At 42.6% G+C, this 19,725-nt stretch overlaps 1 protein-coding gene across 2 annotated transcripts; it reads left to right on the forward strand.

The window, feature by feature from the left end:
• The first annotated feature begins 11,194 nt into the window (after positions 1-11,194).
• On the forward strand, positions 11,195-18,624 carry LOC119033802 (opsin-5-like). 2 transcript variants are annotated; one of them, XM_037124345.1, is made up of 7 exons: positions 11,195-11,235; positions 11,977-12,197; positions 13,545-13,750; positions 15,788-15,887; positions 17,399-17,503; positions 17,583-17,806; positions 17,976-18,624. In XM_037124345.1, the coding sequence occupies exons 2-7, from the start codon at positions 12,059-12,061 to the stop codon at positions 18,444-18,446; spliced, it is 1,245 nt and encodes a 414-aa protein (XP_036980240.1). In that variant the 5' UTR covers positions 11,195-11,235; positions 11,977-12,058; the 3' UTR covers positions 18,447-18,624. The 2 variants fall into 2 exon arrangements, with proteins under 2 accessions (XP_036980240.1, XP_036980241.1); XM_037124346.1 differs by lacking the exon at positions 11,195-11,235 and having other exon boundaries at positions 11,569-12,197.
• The last annotated feature ends 1,101 nt before the right edge of the window (positions 18,625-19,725 follow it).

The following is a 19,725-nucleotide window of genomic DNA, read 5'->3' on the forward strand; positions in this document are numbered from 1 at the left end:
AAGGAGTATTTAAACATTGTGGGACATTTAGTGGAGAACATTGATGATACTCTGTACAGTAAAGACTTGAGAAACGGGGGAAAACTGCTGTCCTGGCTCCGTCCAAAGGTGACAAAATCGGCTTACGAATAAACACGTTAAATCGCATTTGTTTAATCCGTAAAAACCGAGGTGTGAAAACATGTTTTGCTCTAGGACAGTTTAGCCTAAAAATTACCAACCAGCAGATACTTAACCCCCTTTAAAACCCCAACAGGTTGTTTTTACACTTAAAGTCTGTTGAGTAAAAGGAGACAAATTACATCCAGTTTTGGGTTCATCATTTAATTTTGGGTTACTAAAATAGGTTTAAATGCTTTAATGCTCACAGAAACATCAGCTTCCTCATACTGTCCAGTACTGCAGCACCGTGTTCCCCCTCTGTCTGAAACGCTCTGGTTTGGCTCCTGTCTCTTCAAGGCATATGACAATTAAATAACTTACCAAGTAATGTTTGTGAATTGGCTTCTTCTCTCAGTTCAAAACAGACTTTTGACTCTTGAGGAACCCAGAGGAGATGTTAGTTTTGCTGCCCTGATTTGTTTTCGTGGAAAGAGTTTACAGTAACCACCTGACTGTGTGTCTGTTAAGTTTTCACTCTGGGCCCAGTGATAGGTCTGTGGTAAGGTCAGTAATAGCTAGTCTGACAACCTCACTGTCTAATTTGGGAAGCTAGCACCTTTTTACTGGGTGTCGAAGGAAAACAGCTTGTGGAAAAGCAAAATTTTAAAAATGTTTTAGCATTTTTACACAGATGATTGATCTGCCACCCAATTCAGCTGTGAGGGGACAAGCCACAGGGTATTTGGATATGTGTTTTTGAAAAACCTTGTGAATTTATCCATGTCTACATGCCTTGAAGTTAACCAACTTAACTGCGTTGATGTATTTTCTCTTTCACTGGAGCCTGCAGCCACAAAGACCAGGGTGGACGGAGTCGAGCGAACTCTCTGTCATGTCCGCACATGACCCGCAAAGCCATTAATCTCAGTAACCTCTGTGAGGTGATCGGGATAAAAAACCCCTCATGGAAACAGTGCAGATGTATTGGACAAGACATCAGTCAGTGCGGCTTGTCAACTCATCCCTTAAAAGTACTGTTTTCTCTCTCGCATCCAGATGGCCCCCTGACAAAACATCACAGTTAAGCTGAGTAAGACTCCATAGTCAGTTGAGGAGAACAGCGTGGACAAATATTCTCCTCGGATGATGCTCAGGATAGGTGTTGGCATTGGACTGAGATGGACATGTTGAGACGTGGGGTTTAACACGAGGAGGGAGGGGCCGGCAGACGATGCTGAGGGGAGCGGTGCACTGTCAAGGTGAGCTGCAGGCTGCCCCGCGGTGCATTCCTTCAGCTCGTGTGCAGCCAAAACACTTGATGAAAAGTGAAAGTGCAGTGAGGACTGAGTATTTTCACCACCGTAATGCTTTGTCTGTCTATCACTCTGCTTTTCCCACTCCCCTTGTCCGCCCCTTTTTATCTCTTTGTTGCCCTCCCCTCGGGTCATTCATGTGAGGACAGGAGCGTTTAGCTCCACCTCTGACCCAGGTCAGGTTCAGTATGCAGCAATTAGACAACCCATCCATTCCCATCTCCCTTTACTTGGTTTGTATAAGCCCTACCCTCAGAATCCACGATTAAAAATATTTCATATATAAAAAGGTGATCTGATGATGATCATCTATCATGTTATGAGTGGGATAGTTATATGTTTAGTCACTTTGACTGACAGTGATAGTGAACTTCAGCTGCACTTTTCACAAACTCCCACAGGAGAGTGCAAAGAGTCCTTGATTACCAGCTGTGACATTGTCTGCTGGTCATGTCTTCACCCTGTGAGTTTGTCCGTGTGGGTGCAATCATGGTAAAATATGGTCCTGGAGACGCCTTTTACAGCGGGAACTACTAGAGAAGCAGTTTTGAGTATTTTGCCAGGTGTTTGAATATCTGTCTGTCACAGCCGTGCAAGATACAGTCATGAAAATTTACTGGTAAGTTGGTGAGATCAAAATGAAGGCCAAGTTTGAAGATGGCCGTTGTCCGAGCAAGGGGGTTGGCCCCCAGACTTAACGCCACTGGCTCATATGCATTTGATGAAGTCACAAACCTTTACAAGTGTTTAGTTGAGCTAAAAATGAAGGCCAGGTTTAAAGATGAATGTGTTCCGACACATTAGCGCTGAGTGCTAACTGTCTGTAATAATGCTGTAATGACTAATGAGTACTAATGGGCTGCAAGGTCAACATGTTGACAGGTGTCATGGCTGGTCTATAGTTTTCATCTTCGTCTAATTACGTCCACTTAAACGACTCAAAGGCAAGATGAGACTAATCTTAGAAGGTGAACTAAGAAGGTGACTGATACTATCTGAACTGATACTGTGGCAGTGGTCAGTTTAAAACCAAAGTTTAAAAGTCCGAGGATCACCAAATTCATTCATCTTTATGCTATAGGGACCTTGAGAACGGAGCCCAAAGGACACTAAAAGACAACACCCAGACATACCCACTACATCTGTTCACCCTGCTGGTGAACCTCCTCAGGCTGTTAGACTCCTGAACTCATCCTCAACACTGTTGTGTAGCATAAAGGGACTTAAACGTATATTTTTTTGTTTAAGCATGTGCAATAAAATGACAGTTACATAAATACTGAGCCTTTACTATGTACCAAGAAGGTCAACCTCATAACGGTGCAAGAGAAAAAGCAAGTGGATTACCGAAATCATTGGTTGATGTGCCTCAGACAGAACCAAGCAGTGGACCAATCTCCACAAAGTGCCTGAATTTACTGGCAGAACACTTCCTCTTTATAAAATGATATCCTAAGCATCTTGCTAATGTCTTTATAAGTCTTTAAAATCAGGATCAAAAAGCACACACAGCTGCAACACTCTTTTGTTAGTAGTGGTAAAGGTATGTGCAGAGATTAAAGCAATTAAGTGCAGGGCTTTTGGATATGATTTGCTTTGGCAGGTATTGAGAAAAACAAATTCCTGTGTTGGCATTAGCTATAGAACTGAAAAGGACTGGAGCAGTTTGTAGAGTCACACTGCAGATCTGAACATGTTGGCATGCACACTGTGAGCTTCCTTCAGTGATTAGAATAAAACATCAAAAGAAAGGGTATTTATGGGTGTGAAATACTACTTGTAATGTAACCTCAGTCCAATAAAACACATGTGAACCAGGAGAGTAAAATAAAAATCTCCATAGAAGCTCAAAACTTTTAACATTGTGGATAGAAGTCACTTCCAATCTGATCACCGGAGGTTATACCTATCGTGTACTGTGTTCTTAAGCATTTGATAACACATTAGTGTTGGTTTGTGCAGGACATCGGAATCTATCAAAGATATCCTGTTGAAATAAGCCTACAGAGAGGTTTAGTTTCATAAGGATGTTTCAAAGCCGACTGTCTTGGCCAGACGCCCAGGAACAGGCCTGGAGCCCTTTCATCTCTCCGTGTCCTACAGCATCTCACAGTGTCTCACAGCACCACACACACATCACACATATTGTGGTATTTGGTGCATCTTTACTTTGTGGTACTGTGAGATGACTTTGACTGATTGTGATTATTCCTTCAGCCTCTAAATCCTTGACTTTTTCATGTAAACATCTATATTTTTGGCAACATTGGTTTGTGAAAAGAAGACTTGTGGTTTGTATGACCAGGAATGGCTGCCATGTGCTTAATGCTTGGCCTGGGAACTGAACTTGTTGTCTAGTAGCACTTGGTCAAGGAGCAGACCTTGACCTCTGTCACATGACCTGTAAAACAGTGGTCTCCTTATCCGCAGACCATGAGGTGTCTGCTGGGGGAAGGGGGCAGTGAGCTGGGTCACTCGGAGATGTTGTTTTGCAAATCACATCATCTTTCACAATGTTTCCCTGAGGGAAAAAAAAATTAGAGGCACAGAAAACAAAATGTACTGCAAACTCAACTTTGCCTGCACATCATAATTAATGAGGATAAACGTATGAGGGGCTGAGTCACAGGAAAAGCTGCATCTGGATGCTACTTTTAATGTGATTTTGACTTCCTCGTGGAGCAGGAAGAAAAACCTGGGCTTGTAAATGACCGCAGTAATTATTAAATGTTTAGATGGTGATTTTGATATATCATAGAGTAGCACAGCATCAAGGCTTATAAAGTTTAATGGGCACCATCGCAGCATCCTGTGTAAATCACTGTGTAATTAAAGTGTGAATCGACCTCTGCAATATGCCCAGTGGAACTTCTGTTAGCTGGCATCGTGCTGCAGAGCCATTCGAGCCTGGCAGCCACAAAGCTTCTTAAGAGGTTTATTTAAACATTTTGTAAAAGCATTAATAAGCCTGAAAGGAGAGTGAAATGTGTCTTGTTGTGGTTGTGTTGTGAGATAATGAGGATATTCAGTACCCAGGCTCTAGCTGTTGGCATGCCTCTTTAACTGTGTCATGTTGGCCGTGAGGAAGAGATTAACCGTCACCTGATTAACAACTGGGCTGATGGTGGAATCATTTATGGGACATATGCCACTCAACGGAAGAGTGGCTTTACTGTATCCTGCCTCGCTGCCCACATTGTCACGTGGTGTTGGTTTACTGATTAATGAGGCGTGTGGATTTTAACTGGGTTCCGCAAAACAGACTGCAGTGAAAAATAGTCGGGCAGATTGTAACTGGAGACTGTGGAGATGAGAAGCAGCATCTATACAGTCTGTTGGCTCATCTGTTCTATCAGAGACAGACGCCGCTAACGTACAATACCGTGTGGCTGGTATTTTAAGTAGAAGCCCAGACCCTGCCAGGTGTTCCTCAGCTGGGCGTTGAACGCTTAAGTGAGTCACTACACAAACTGCCTGCTATGTTGTCCAGGTGGTCAGGAGAGCGCTTCCTTTCAAGTGAGACCAAGATCTGGAAGGTTAAACCTTCTCAAGTTCATTTAATGTGATAGTTTGCACAGCAGCCCACAAAAAATATGTGCATGTTTCAACACATTTGTACATTTTGAACTTCAGTGATTATACCTGACAGTGTATAGTTTCATCCATTCTTTTAGAATTTTGATTAGACTCAGTGTGTCCTCTGGTCGGGATCATTTATGCTTAGGTGTCACTGCTTTGTATTTGTATAAGTGTGTCACTGCAATAACCTATTTTCTCTGCAAGGATCAGTGGATCTGTGTGTGATCAATAAACAGAAATTCAAATGTGTTGTTTATTCCATGATGCAACACATCAGTGGCCTCGTAGCTTGCATGTTTTGATTGGCAGTCAGGTAGACAGAATACTTAAAAATTTCCAGTCTCTGAATCACTGATTCATGCACCTTTTCATTTTTTGTCAAAAGCTCCTTGAGAAGATCAATACCATTCTCGTGTCTCTGTGGTAAATTTTGTCAGAAGATTTTTTAAAAAGTCTACATGCCAGTACCTCATAGACTCACTGCTTCACATGTAGTTTACCGTTTGAAAACTACATGCTCTAGTTTAACATGGGGCTTCTTGGCTCAGGCAGTCACTTCCTGGAATCCACGTTGGTTGCCTGCTTGTCTTTGGATGTAGCCAGGCTTGGTGTTTCCCTGTTTCCAGTCTTATATACATGCTGGGCTAGTGGCAACAGGCTGTAGCTTAACCTCTCATCGAACTGTAGACTTCATGATAGCATGAGCACGGGTGATTCGTCTTCTATGAAGTTCAGTAATTGATAACCAAAGGCTTTAAAGAGGCCTTGAAGGGGCCACATACACCCAGCAGTCAGCAGGTCAGTTTAAAAGTAATTCTGTTTCTGCTTAATTGGTCTCAAACCAGCGTGTGTTATGGGTCATCAGTTGTAGCAAGAGTGTCATCTTTAGAGATGACAAGTTTTTGCAGAGGGAGAGGATAATGGTGCGGCCCTATAACCTCCTGTCACACACGGGTCAGCTCAAAGACCTTGACGGGGCTTCAGGACAGCCGAGAAAATCGATGGTGTTAACGGGGTCACAGATTTTTAGGGAGATTTGAAACGCTTGTCTGATGTGACTTTGATCCTGACTGACAGTTTAAAACTTGTTTGTGTCTTTCCACCATCGACAGAGGCACCACATTGCAACAACACAGTGGGCTGGGGGACAGGTGGGCTTCCCTCGAGATATCTTTAGAGATCAGTAGCGTGATACATTGTCAGTTTGTCAGGTTTCTGCAGCTGTAGTTCCGCAGAAGAGCTAGGTCACTAATCTCCTAAATCCCCAGAAGGCCAGAGGAGAGTATCCAGGGTCTAGGGTCAGAGCACAAACCTTTCATCCAGACCGAGGAGGCTGATGCAAAGAGCTAACCGTACTCTACTCCCCACTGTGCCAAGCGGGGCATTTATATGCAGACAACACCCTGGTTTACCTCAGCTATGACCCCGACAAATTCAGTGAAATGTTTTCACTTATTAAGTGTCCGAAATACATTCGTGCTCAAAATTTCCCTCACGTTAACTGAAGAAAGACTGAGACACCTGACACTGTGTGGCAGTGACTCTTCTAACAGTGAAATTACAAACATACCAGGTCCACACTCCCATCATTTGTTCTATGTGTGACCTTGAGATACTCAAATGCTGAGGGCTCTGTGGACCAGCTGGTTAACACTTTGAACACACTGTGGAATCCGTCATACATACTAATCTTTTTGTCATATGCCTCAAATACTGTGTCAGTTGTCGTCCACTATTGTATGCTACACGGATAAAACGATCAATTGGCCAATGCCCGTTACTGTCCCAAAGGCCCTGTGTCCACTCACAACATTGTGTCTGATCTCAGCATTCGTTCTCAGTTGGAAGTGATTCATGTTTTCTGCGTCTGATTGTTTCCATTCCTAAACAGGATGCAGAGTGGGGTTTTTTTGCGGCTTTACATTTCCTCGTCCTCACTTTGGCAAAATATACCCTCATGTCGAAAACTGACGTGCGGACCCCTTCGGGAATGGCGTGTATTCAATCCTCAATGAGACCTACTTACATAAGTTACCTGCTTGAACAAACAGACTCTGGAGGAGAAATTGCAAACTGGACCCGGTGCCCAAATAAATGTTTGCATGTGGTTCGGGGCCAAAGTTCTTGAGCCACAAAACCAATCCACATCGCTCGTTAGGCTCAACACAGAGCCTTTGTTCACTTGCTATAAAAATGCATACTGAACCATTCATCTATTCTTTACCTATGGGGTTTATTATGGGGTATTATGCAAAAAGTATTTTCAGAAAAGTGCAGCCCCTTTCTCCTACATATAGCATAGTTTAATAGTTGCAGATAAGACCAGTTATACAAAGTATTCATTTCCAGTGCTGAGGTTGAACAGAGCTCTGTACTACAATGCACTTTTTTAAACGTTTTTAAGTAATTATATTAAGGAGTAACATCTACTGCTGCTGGAGGCTTGCCTCGTCAGAGCAGAAAACTGTTTTGGTGCAGAAGGAAGAGGAAAAACAGTCCGGTCTTTGTACCTGTGGTAAAATCACTGCATTAGCTGTGAGCTTTACTGAGGAATTTACGAAACCTTTGACTTACGAGGAGCATTTCACAAATCTCAGAGATATACCATGAATCTCTGGAGAGGGGTTATCATACTGTCTGGGTCTTACCTCACATATAAAGTCTCATACTGATAACTCAAATTATATCAGTGGACCCAGTAACTCAAAGAGATATAAAACTTCAAGAAGAGTTTTCATGAGCATCTTCATGTGTGGTATACATCAAAAGTTGTCCTTTTGGTGAAATATTGACAAATGGGCCCACTTCTATGGACTAATATTACTCCTAAGAGATTCAATTCCTTTGAGAAGGAGGTGTGAACATGCTGTGGGCAGGCAGAAGTGGTTTATAGGGTTTTGTTACTGGACCTATGCCATCTTCACCTGTTAGCCAGCTGGATGTTGCTTTAAATAAGCCGTCTTGCGTGCCTTGGTAGCTGAGCTACAGCGCGTGCTGTGTGGTTGCAACCATCAGCAGTTTCAAAACAATTTTTTCTAAAGGGAGGCAAAAAGATCTTATTTTTCATTCTTTTAAAAACATGTTTTACATCAAGTCATCTGCTCTGTTAAGTCCACCAGCCATTATAGAGGCAACAAATAAAAGAAGGCCAGATTTTGATGAACCTCTTCGAGAAAACGTTGTCACAGATTCCCTTTTGACAACTGCAGGCCACGTCGGTCAAAATCATGTTTCCTTAAATAGGCATGAGCTAAAAGGACGTTTATTTATAAAATGTACTGCTGTGAGGGACATACTCTCCCAATATCATGCACAGATTGACCCAAAAAATGACAGGCAAGCCATTTACCTCCGTACTGTGTGGAGCCTTCATACAAGCAGTCCCTGTGTCTCTCGTCTAGTGACAGGGGGAGAGAAAGTGTGGAGACCTTTTTAAGCCGATCCTGTATTGGTCTCTTGACCTGGTGAATGTCCTCTGTGAAGAGAGGCTTTGTTGCCCTCAGACAGCTCGTAGCCTTTAACACACACCTTCATAATAGTATCTGTGTCTGTGATTTTCCATTTGGAAATTTGTGAGCTTTTAACCTCACATCTCGGGCTTCGCTCTACACAGAGAGAGGGAGAGTAATCATCATAAGCCCTAATGATACAGTGGCCTACTGTGGCTGCACTGTGATCGCCAAGCGTCACACACGTGCCAAAGCATACGGGCGAGAGTGGCGCTAATCTTGATGTCTTCCTGTAACGTGCTAACACCTGAGTATTGTACAGTGTTGCAGTGTTTGTCACTCTGCTTTGCGCCCACATTAGCAATGTAGAAACGTGTAAAGGTGTGTAAAGATCTGGACGGCTATGAACTCATTGCTCGCACACTTGTCTCACGTCTGCTGTTGACCGTCACACGCTTCCTGCTGAATCCAGGTTCCTCGCTGACCTTTGACCTGTTAGCTTAGCAGCAGTGTAATCTCAGTGGCAGCTGCTCTCCACTGCAAAGGCACGACCAGCGCTGCTCGCTTGCCGTCAGACGGTCTGATCCTCGCACTTTCACTGTAAGACGACGGCATTCCTAAATACCGTGGGTTGGGAAGATCATTTATCAAATACAGGACTTTCCATTAGAAACAATAACAACTGTTGTGCAAAAGAAAGACAAGCACCCTATAGATGCAACATGTAAGAACTGGCCACCTGTTGAACTCCAGGGAAATAGGGTCGGCATATCACCAGAGAAGCTAACTGTTGTCAATTGTATTCTGTTAATTACTTTATGAGCTTGTTAGCTCAGTTAGCCATGCAGCCAGCCAGACAGTTGGTGTTTACACAACATGCTTTCGCTAAGCGTTGTTTATCGTTGAACGTTTTCAATTCTTACATATTGCACCTATTGACTACTGGACATGCACGATGCTCACAGTATCCACTATAACTAGAAAGACTGAGGCCTGTCCCTCTCTGAATTGCATACACAGGGATCACTGCAGGGCTGAAGCTGTGTCGTGCGGTGTCTCTGGGTGAAGGCAGGAACGAGTGATGACTGGACTCAGTGTTTGCTGCTGGACGGGTGACAGTTGGGGTCAGAGGTTCAATTTCTCCTCAGCTCCGTCACTCTCTCCGGACCGGCTTTCAGTGGCTCAAAGAAAGGGTTTGATGAGGAGGACTCGGAAGCGCCGAGGCATCTGGCAGCAGCAGCAGCAGCAGCCTTTCCCTCCACATCCTGAGGGCCAGCAGAGCTGCTCTGTGGCGGCCAGAGGAGGGAAACAAGGTGCACACTGTGACATAAACACAGACCGGGGGGGGGGCGGGGTCAGGTTACCCCTTCGGTAGGTGTTTGCCACAGAGACGCTCACTGTGAAGAGGAGAAGGGTGGAGGAGGGGAGATGTGGCGCAGTTCTAAGTTTAGACTTAACAAAAGGATTTCAATCGATAAAATTGGACCAGCATGTGTTAGCGAAGCCCCCAAAGTCTCCTCTTATAAACTGCTTGTCTCGGACTGTAATACTATAAATCATGTGGGAGGGTTCCACACACTCACACTGTGCCAAATACTCTCACAATGACATCAGAGCACAGTCAATTTGTCAGTGAACACACACAAACTGAATTATACTTGATTTTATAGCCCTGGCCTCAGTGTACATTTTGACAAATGTGCTTTACATTAAGCGAGGTACGGTCCCAATGGCAGGACTAAAGTCATAACCTTTTGTAAATGGAAGTGATTAGTGGAAACTGGAACATGTCTCTGGAGAGGAATGGAGGGTTCATAGTCCTGGGTGCAGACAGTACAAAGGGATGTTTTTGAATGGTAAGGATGACGTAGATTGTTGCCAGACCCTATACAGTACATCTGGTTCAACAACACTGTTACACAATGCCTCCATGTTTAGACAATCGAAAGCGACAAGACGTTTCCCCATGTTGTTCTGTAGGGCCTGTGCTTGAGCGAAAAAGTATTACTGAGGTTTGGGAGAGACATTTTGCAGAATAAGCTTATGGGCTTTGTTTCAGTGAGTTAGATGAGGATGTTGATAATGCAACAGATCTTGTTCATGCATTAAACATGAAGCTACAGCCAGCAGCCTGTAAGCTTAGGCTAGCACGAAGTGTGGAAACAGCTAGCCTGGCTTTTTTTAAACAAAAAACTAAATCTTCCTGCCAGTGCCTGAAAAATTCACTAATAGAGAGCTGCAGGGATGATGTATTATTGTAGGCTAACCTGGAGGTTAGCATTGTTCTGGTTCCCTCAACAAAAAGCCTACAGAACTTCTGAAATAGTATTTTGGAACCAGTGACGACTATAAGGTATGTGGCGAACACAAGTTAATGATAACAGAAGTAAAAAAGTAACGTTAGGGTAAAAACGAACTACACTGAGTTTGCACCTGTCTGTAGTCTCATGTAGTCAGTTGTTGGCGACCACCTTATTAGAGATACATTAACACTAAATGTTGGGTAGTTACTGGCATATCTATATTGTAGAACAAAAGATAAAAATCTCTTAAACTTGTGTTAACCACAGACCTCATTTCAGAACCAAAAACACATACATTTAAAAAATATATATTACTTTGAGAGGACGGAACAGGAAGTGCAAAAATGATAAATTATTTCTAGGTTATAGGACTCATTCCTGCATCACTCTATTAAATCTTTGTTCCGTGTAAAAGTGTCATAGTTTATGGGGAGCAACAGGTTATCTCAGTGACTCTGTCGAGTCATAACACAGATGCAGCAGTTGCTGGTGAGCTAATTCTTTTTTCAGGCAAAGCTAGGCTAGCTGTTTTCCCCTCTTTGTGAGTCTTTGTGCTAAGCTAGAAGTTAACTGTTGCTTGTTGTAGCTTCAGTGGACAACTATTAGCTAAGCTAAAGCAGATAACACAAATAACTGATGAACGATTTAGTTGGACAGAATGACTTGTTAATGTTTTCACTTTACTTTAAGATCCTCCGAATGTTATAAATGGGTCTGGCTGCAAATTGAATACTGTAGGCTCTAACTTTAATTAATTTGCTGCGTTGATTTCTTGGTGGAACAGTTCGACATCCAACTTCCTCGCTGGCTGCTAAACAGGACTGCATTCACATTAAATATTCTTGGAAAACCACAGGTGGGGAAAGAAAATGACAGACAAATAACAGCGATAGCCGAGGAGGCAGGTTGTTTTTTGATATATAGCTCACTGTTGGTGTAGGTCTGACTCTGCTGAGGCGCCCGTGTGAGATACGCTTAAGGACTATCAGGCTAATTAGTTGAAGCTAAATGAAACCCCTCCGACATGATTTCCATTAGTGCACCACAGCTGACTGGACATTTCCCTGTTGGCTAGGATTTTAACCCAAAATCTCCATCTGCTTAGTTGTTAAGAAATAAATAGGATTACAGGTGAAATCATTTGGACAGTGAGTGGTGAGGTATTAGTGACTGCATCTAAGCTGGATTTAACATCAACTCATCCCAGTCATCCCCACTGGTGCATCACAGTAGTGTCTACTGAACGCAGAAGGGAGCAGAGCTACTGTAGAGGACAGCCAGGATTCAATGCCGTGGATTAGAAACTCAGGCCATGGAAATAACACTAAAGGCCTTTCCTATGAAGGTAGTGAATATACCATGGAGGAACAATAACCTCAGCACCCTGCATACAGACCCACCTCTGTCTGAACAAGGAGAGACCATTATTGGAGTCTACCTGTTAGTGCTGGGTAAGTCAGCCATCACATCCTCCGATGTAATATTATTTGCAGTGTAAAGTTTGTTTTGTGTATTTTGTATGCTTGTGGGTAGAAATACTGTAGTAGGGCATCTTCGTTGTAGGAGCGTATTTTACCGAGAACAGTCCTCCCAATAAACTGTTGTTCATTGTATAGACAAACACCCCTGATTGTTGTCTGTGAAATGCCACATATGAACTACTGACAGTGTTTTCAATTTGTCTGACTTAGTTTCAAACTTATTCTTACTTCCATTACTCACTAGTGGAAGAAGTAAAAAAAAAAAAAAAAAAAAAAAGTTTTGTCCTTGAAATGCCTTTGGCTGGACACCAACTCGAAAGAGTCACGCATTGCTTGAGTGTCAACTACTGTTGTTGCTCTTGTTTCCAAAGGCCAGTCCACCACTGACACAGGCAGTGTGTGTCACTGTGCGCTGTTTGTCTGTTGGTCCATGTCATCTGATGCAGTCGAAGGACCTTTTGTGAAACACAGAGAGCCATAAAAAAAAATGGGGACACTACTAACATATCTCAACACTTCCCCCTATTCTGCCTGCTAGTCTCTGTTCTGCTGTAATTAAGTTTTACTTAGTAGTTTTCGCAGCCAACACACTGATAGAGGTCAGGAATTAGGAACAGTGTGATGCAACTCTCATTATAACACTTTGTTCTGCTCTACTTTGGACTACGACGACTCTACACACTGTCATCCTCTCTGCTCTACCACACAACTCTACTGTGTTCTATTACACTGAACTCTACTATACTCCACTCTATTGTACTACTGTTATGCACTATACCCAGTCTATTTTAGTTTACTCTATACTTTATTACTACTAAATACTATACTATACTATACTATACTATACTATACTATACTATACTATACAACACTATACTATACCATCCCATGCTGTAGAGTACTATACTATACTTTTCTATAGTATACGACACTCTGCTATAAAATGCTACTGTAAACTATATTATACTCTACAACACTGTGTGAGACCACACTGCTATGCCATACTACACTAGATTACACTATGCTATGCTGCTGCTATGCTACTGCACTGCTCCTTTACTATGCTGTAATATGATATGCAACACTACACGACTATTTTCTACTTAAATTTAAAGTCATGTGTTTTACTTTGCCACATTTAACTGGACACTTTTCTCCTCTCCTCTCCTGTACTATACTATAGTAAACACAACTTTACTGTATTCTGTTCTTCCTACACACTACACTAAACTATAGTATAATGTACTATACTATACCAAAGCAATATGTGGTTGATAGGATATTTACTGACTAAACTGTATGTTTTTCTTTTTGCAGGATGGCTGTCCTGGTTTGGAAACAGTTTAGTGATGTTTGTCCTGTACAGACAGCGGGCCTCGCTTCAGGCAACAGATATCCTCACTTTAAATCTAGCCATCTCGGATGCCAGCATCTCCGTATTCGGCTACTCCAGAGGGATCCTAGAAATATTTAATATCTTCAAAGATGATGGGTATTTGATCACATGGATCTGGACATGCCAGGTAAAAGCCACAAGAAGACAATATGTGATGTAAGCGTAACATTTAAAGGAGTCATTTGTTTTTCATATTAATACTATTGTTTACATCCTGTCAAATTCCCCACCAGATCATAGTTGTATAACAATTTGCTACGTTAGCAATAACTTGAATCCCAGACATGTTTAAAACAACCTTGATGTGATGACCGTGCAGTTCTAAAAAAAAAAAAAAAAAAAACATGTATGCATCTGTTCTCTTCGGCAATCCCAATTAATGAAGTACATTAAAGGAATCTTTGGAAGTCTTACAGTAAAGTGAGTATGCGTGTGAGTGTGTGTGTACGTGCAGGGGATTATGCTAGTAGCCATGTAGGCTGGAGGTTAAATCTGTAATAAGATTACCACTGTGGAGGCCTTTAAATGGGGGAAACTCTTCCAGCAGCGTGGCACCTGTCAACAACCAAACCGGAAACAAATAAGAGCTGCCGGGAGGACAGTTGTTGCATTATTTAACCACGCACAGCACACTTTTATGTTGCTAAATATTGACGAGTAATTCACATTCAATTAAAAGATGAGTTGCTGCGTGAGATGTACAGTTCATTCCTATGTTTTTCTCCCCCCACAGCCTTAGCTTGAAATGAAATAGTTGTCATACTTGAGCTTGGAATTCATCCAGAGTATTTTTCTTGCTCAAGGCTAGCTGTGGTGGAAATCGTGATATCCGTGCTGCAGCGAGTGAACGAAAACAAGCCGGTGTAACCAGAACACTTTCAGTTTCACAAGCGTAAACCCCAAAAATCTGAGCAGTAAACAGAGGTCGGCTGCTCTCAGGCTCCGGTGCAGCCACTGAGATGACCTAATCTCTCAGACATCCAATCTCAGGTTTTCAGGTGGAGAAATATTGGGATAGCAGTACGCCCCTCTCATGTCACCTTCCCCAGAGGCAGGTGGGCTCAGAGAGGCAGCATCAGGAGTAAATCAGGGAAAAGTAAGAAGTGACAGAAATAGAGGGGAGGAAACAGGAGGGTGAAGGAGACAGGCATGTGAGAAGCATTAGCAGATTACTGCATGGAACATGATGGGACATGAACAGTCGCGAGCTGGGCCAGATCTCTGTGTTTTGCACCTTATGGAACAGGAAATCATTGAATATTATGGAGCCTTATGGAGACCTTTGATGTTGCAAATGGGAATGCAGAGAAAGGATTGTCAAAGCACAGTTAATGAATCTAAATGCTCATTTATGATCCAAAATTCAAAACATCTTTTATTTTAATGAAGACAGAGGCAGAGGTGAAACACTGATGAGCTGTTGGGATCAATTTCAAGAAGCCATTGTCTTTCTACACCTGATTATAAATCTTACAGGCGCAGAAAATGTAGAGTAGACCAGTGCTGAATTAAAATCATCCTGGTCTAGACTTACTGTCCAGTAACCTGCTGAATATGAGGGCGAAAGAAAACGTGATGACTGACAGTAATAGGATTAGGGTTAAGGAAGATCACGAAAGTAATCGGTGCAGAGACCTTAACTGATCCATGTCATTTGGAAGTCGCCCAGCAGGGAGCCGGGTGTCGCGCAGTCGGAGCCAGACTGAAACACGGCAGCATAATTCCCTTTAACAAGAGCGGTGATTAAAAGATCATCTGCCCAAACAATAGACTGAATGCTAAAACGCTTCCCAGTTTAATTCATTTGGCAGTCACAGAACATTTTCTCCACCAGATTTTTGTGAAAATCAAGTTAAATCTTTCAACCGTTTTAATGAACCGTTTCCGTTTTAATTTCCCAATGCTGATCCTGCAAGTTAAAGAGCCTGCAGTCCACATCAGAAGAACTGCCTTGGGTCTGAAGCATATTGGCAAGTGAGGCAGGAACAGCTCCTCAGATGCAGCGTCTCTATCTGATAAAGTTTAAAGGAAAACAAATTCAGCAGACAAAGGTCTGGAACAATTAGGCTGGCAATGGATCTACGCCCTGAGGCGCCAATGACGACTCAAAGACATTTTAAAGATGTGATGTCATGATCAACCCACTCGCTTTGTTTTCTTCCAGGTAGACGGTTTCTTCACCTTACTCTTTGGCCTTGCAAGCATCAACACCTTGACTGTGATCAGTGTCACCAGATACATCAAGGGATGCCACCCAAACAAAGGTCAGTTTTAACCCCCCTGAGCTGAGAGAACAGGAAGAATACAGAGTCTCTGCTTGCCTCGCATTCCAGCAGTTTTTATCTGACAGAAAAGTGGGTTTTTTCGGTGCTAATGAAACCTTATTACCAACTCCAGCTATGGAAATTACCACCACTTTTCTCCAACAATCTCAGTTACATTACGCCAACATGTCATTAAGTTTATTTGAGGTGACATTTTCTATTTTCGAGTGTGACTGATGCTGAAGAATGTCTTGATTATACGGAAATTAGGCCTTGCCTCTGTTGTCAGCATGAGGCAAGGGTTTTAACTGTGTTTGTGGTTGATCATAAAATTCAAGCAATATAAACCTATGCATTTTTTTACATTGGTGGTTTAACTTTGAACATCGGTGGTACGTGTGGGATGTTGTCAACTGTATCATGTTCCTGAGTAAAGCTGCAACTCCCATGCATGGCAACAGATGCTGATCTGAACAAAATCAGGAACAAAAACAAAACAAAATCACAGCAGTATATATGTGTTTCTACAGTAACCCAGACAGGATTACACAGAATCTTGATGTAATATCACATTATCATACTGTTATAAACATCTGGTTGTTGTAATTTTTCAAATTCAACATATGTTGAATATATGTGATATACAGATACAGCAATGTAGCGTGTTTTTTGGCAGCCCAACCCTATTGTTTGTTAACATGTTAGCCTGCCAGCGTTTTAGCCCATCAACTGTATACCCATTAGCATGTTAGCATGTTGTTAGCCTCTTGGGATGTTATTATGTGTATCTTGTTGTAAAACTAAAATATAATATTGCTCAACTAGTGTATGACACTGTACCTTTAGTATAGTATTTCCTAGTAATGTACCCTTTTTTTTACTTTTCGTTGCTTTAGAATGCTTTAGAATAGATTTAAATTCACAGCAGCTTAGTGTAATCTCCCAAATAATTACCCATCATGCATTACAAAACCATATTACAGTAGTTTACCGTCAGAATTTACCGTGGAAACCTCATGTTTGTGAACAGTGTCAACAAAACATGTGCAGGATTCAAACCATCAATATAAGGTGATGCTACCTAACAAAGCTAAGAAACCAATAGCAACAGTTGCACTGTACTCTGCCAGTCCTCTCTCACAACATCGGCTGTACTTCAACATCGAACGGTATATTGACTTAAGATACTGTATGTGAGTGCTTCTAAAGTAGGGCATCCTGATTGATTTTCTTTTTCCCCCTGGGTACAAAGCTACGTGTACTTGGTCAACAGAGGTCCTTTTCAGCTGCTGATGTTTGCAAAGGCTGTTGATATAAGAAAAGACCTCATTGTTCAATAAATGTCACATTCATAACAAGTCAAGAATGCTGCATCTTTACAAGCCTCTCACTTTTTCTGTCCTGTACGTGCCAAAGTCATAACATTTAACCTTTTCACACTTCGAACAGTCTGTTCCATAACTAGGGAATATTATGTTTTATTCATGTTACATTTTCCTGTTTTTTTGCAGCCTACTGTATCAGCATGAACACCATCGCCATAGCACTCATCTGCATTTGGACTGGGGCGATGTTTTGGTCCGGCGCTCCGCTGCTGGGCTGGGGCAGCTACACAGGTCTGTTCTCAGACACTAACCCGACATGAACGTGTATCTTGAAAGCCTCGATCTGAACTCTGTGTCTTATGTTCTTCAGATCGAGGTTATGGCACCTGTGAGGTGGACTGGTCCAAAGCCAATTACTCCACCATCCACAAGTCCTACATCATCTCTATCCTCATCTTCTGCTTTTTCATCCCTGTGATGATCATGCTCTCTGCCTACGTCTCCATCATCAACACAGTGAAAAACACCAACGCCATGTCAGCTGATGGCTTCCTCACCATCCGTCAGAGGAAGGTGGAGAGAGATGTCACGAGGGTAGGCAAAAAGACAAAAAGGTTGTTTCTGAGGTTTTTTATTGGAAAAGACTTGATTTGAGATGTAAAATGAGACTCTATAAAGCTCTACTTGAAAGTGCACGCTCTGTAATAAACCTCCTCTCACGTTATTTCACTCCTGACAATTGTTACCTCATGTTTCGCTCCAGATTTCCATTGTGATCTGCACGGCTTTCATCTTGGCCTGGTCGCCATATGCAGTGGTATCTATGTGGTCAGCCTGGGGCTTTCACGTGCCAAGCACAACCAGCATCATCACCCGCCTCTTTGCCAAGTCTGCCAGCTTCTACAACCCGCTCATCTACTTCGGCATGAGCTCCAAGTTTCGCAAGGACGTGTCTGTGCTGCTGCCGTGCGCCCGGGAGCGCAAGGAAGTGGTGCGTCTGCAGCATTTTAAAAACATCAAACCCAAGGCGGAGGCCACACCCCCACCTGCATCACTTCCTGAGCAGGAGCTGGTGGCAAAATACGCCGCAGGAGAGCTGAACCAAGCCCATCCTGACAGTGACTCAGGGGTCAACAGCCCTCCTCAGACTCCTCCACTCGACACGCAGGAGGTGTTCCACATTAACCTGCCCTCCCACATTGAAACATCAGAGTACTGGTGTGACAGGCTCTGACGAACTGCTGTCGAAAATGTGAATAAATTATTTTCTGAATCTTAGGTGGGATTTGAAGCCTGTTCATTTCCAGTCTCTATTTTTTTTAAACAAATATGCTCTATGATATGTGAATGTTGTTGTAAGGCATTGTGGATATTTATGATATGTTTAAAGGTGCTATATTTAGTTTTGGGGAGGAAATATTAATCTGAGAGAAAAATGACTGAATAAACTGATTAAAACAAAATGTCTTTAAAAGTGTCTGTTTATTCAGTTATGAAAATATGTATGTGTTTATCTTACCTTACTAAATATAAGCATTTCATATTTATATTTCTATAGAAAAACTACAACTCATGGTACGTATGTCTTACATAGATATTATAGACCTCGGGGTTAAAATGAGTCATTATGTTTGCTATAGCACACAATGAATATTCACGAGTGGTTATAACTAAGATCAAACAGTGCTGTAGCTGCATTATAATGTGTTGCAGGAATGCTCACAGTGTGTTCACAGAAGTATCAAACAGCAAACTACAGCGTGGTGCATCCATAACAGACTGGCCTGAATCCGCTCATAATATGTCCAGCTGATGAAATCCGCAGTCTGTAAAGTAGCCAGGCAAAGAGATGCACGATAACATCTGGAATCACTCGACTGTCCTCAACTAAAGCATCCGATGGCACAACGCACTGACAGTTCCCTACGCTGACCCCGGGGGCCCTCATGCCATCAGATCTCTTGTCCAGACCACCAGACTGCACTCAGAAATATGCCACTTCACATCCCCCCTTCCACTGAGGCATCACCATGTCAGTCAACCAAACTCAGGTGTGAGCAATGGCTTTCATGAGAGGATGACAGGGTGGCTCCACTTGTACAGAGAGCTGGTTCATGGGTGTGGTGAATTAGCACAAGTTTCACACACTAATGTCCCCGCTGAAAGAGAAATGAGCAGCCCTGAAATTGCACCTTTTTCACTATATCAATGTGCAATTATCTACTTGAGCCTGGAAGGTTTAAAAAAGAAAAAGAAAAAAAAAAAAAAAGGTTCCCGAGGTGGTGGTTTCTGCAAACACCATAATCACACGCACAATGAGCTCTTTTACAGCAGCCCTTAAGACCTCTAAATCAAAATGGCAATCAGCGTCAGCATAACCATCCGTGTAGTGCATAATAGCAGCGGCGTGCGTGCCAATCTGCATAAACCAACACAGTCTCTCCTTGTTGGAGGAGTTGGGAGTTGACATAGGACTGTGTTTGTGAGGAGCCGTGGGGGCGCGCATGTACTGT

This window comes from Acanthopagrus latus, chromosome 15 (assembly GCF_904848185.1).
Source record: "Acanthopagrus latus isolate v.2019 chromosome 15, fAcaLat1.1, whole genome shotgun sequence".
Classification (NCBI taxonomy): domain Eukaryota; kingdom Metazoa; phylum Chordata; class Actinopteri; order Spariformes; family Sparidae; genus Acanthopagrus; species Acanthopagrus latus.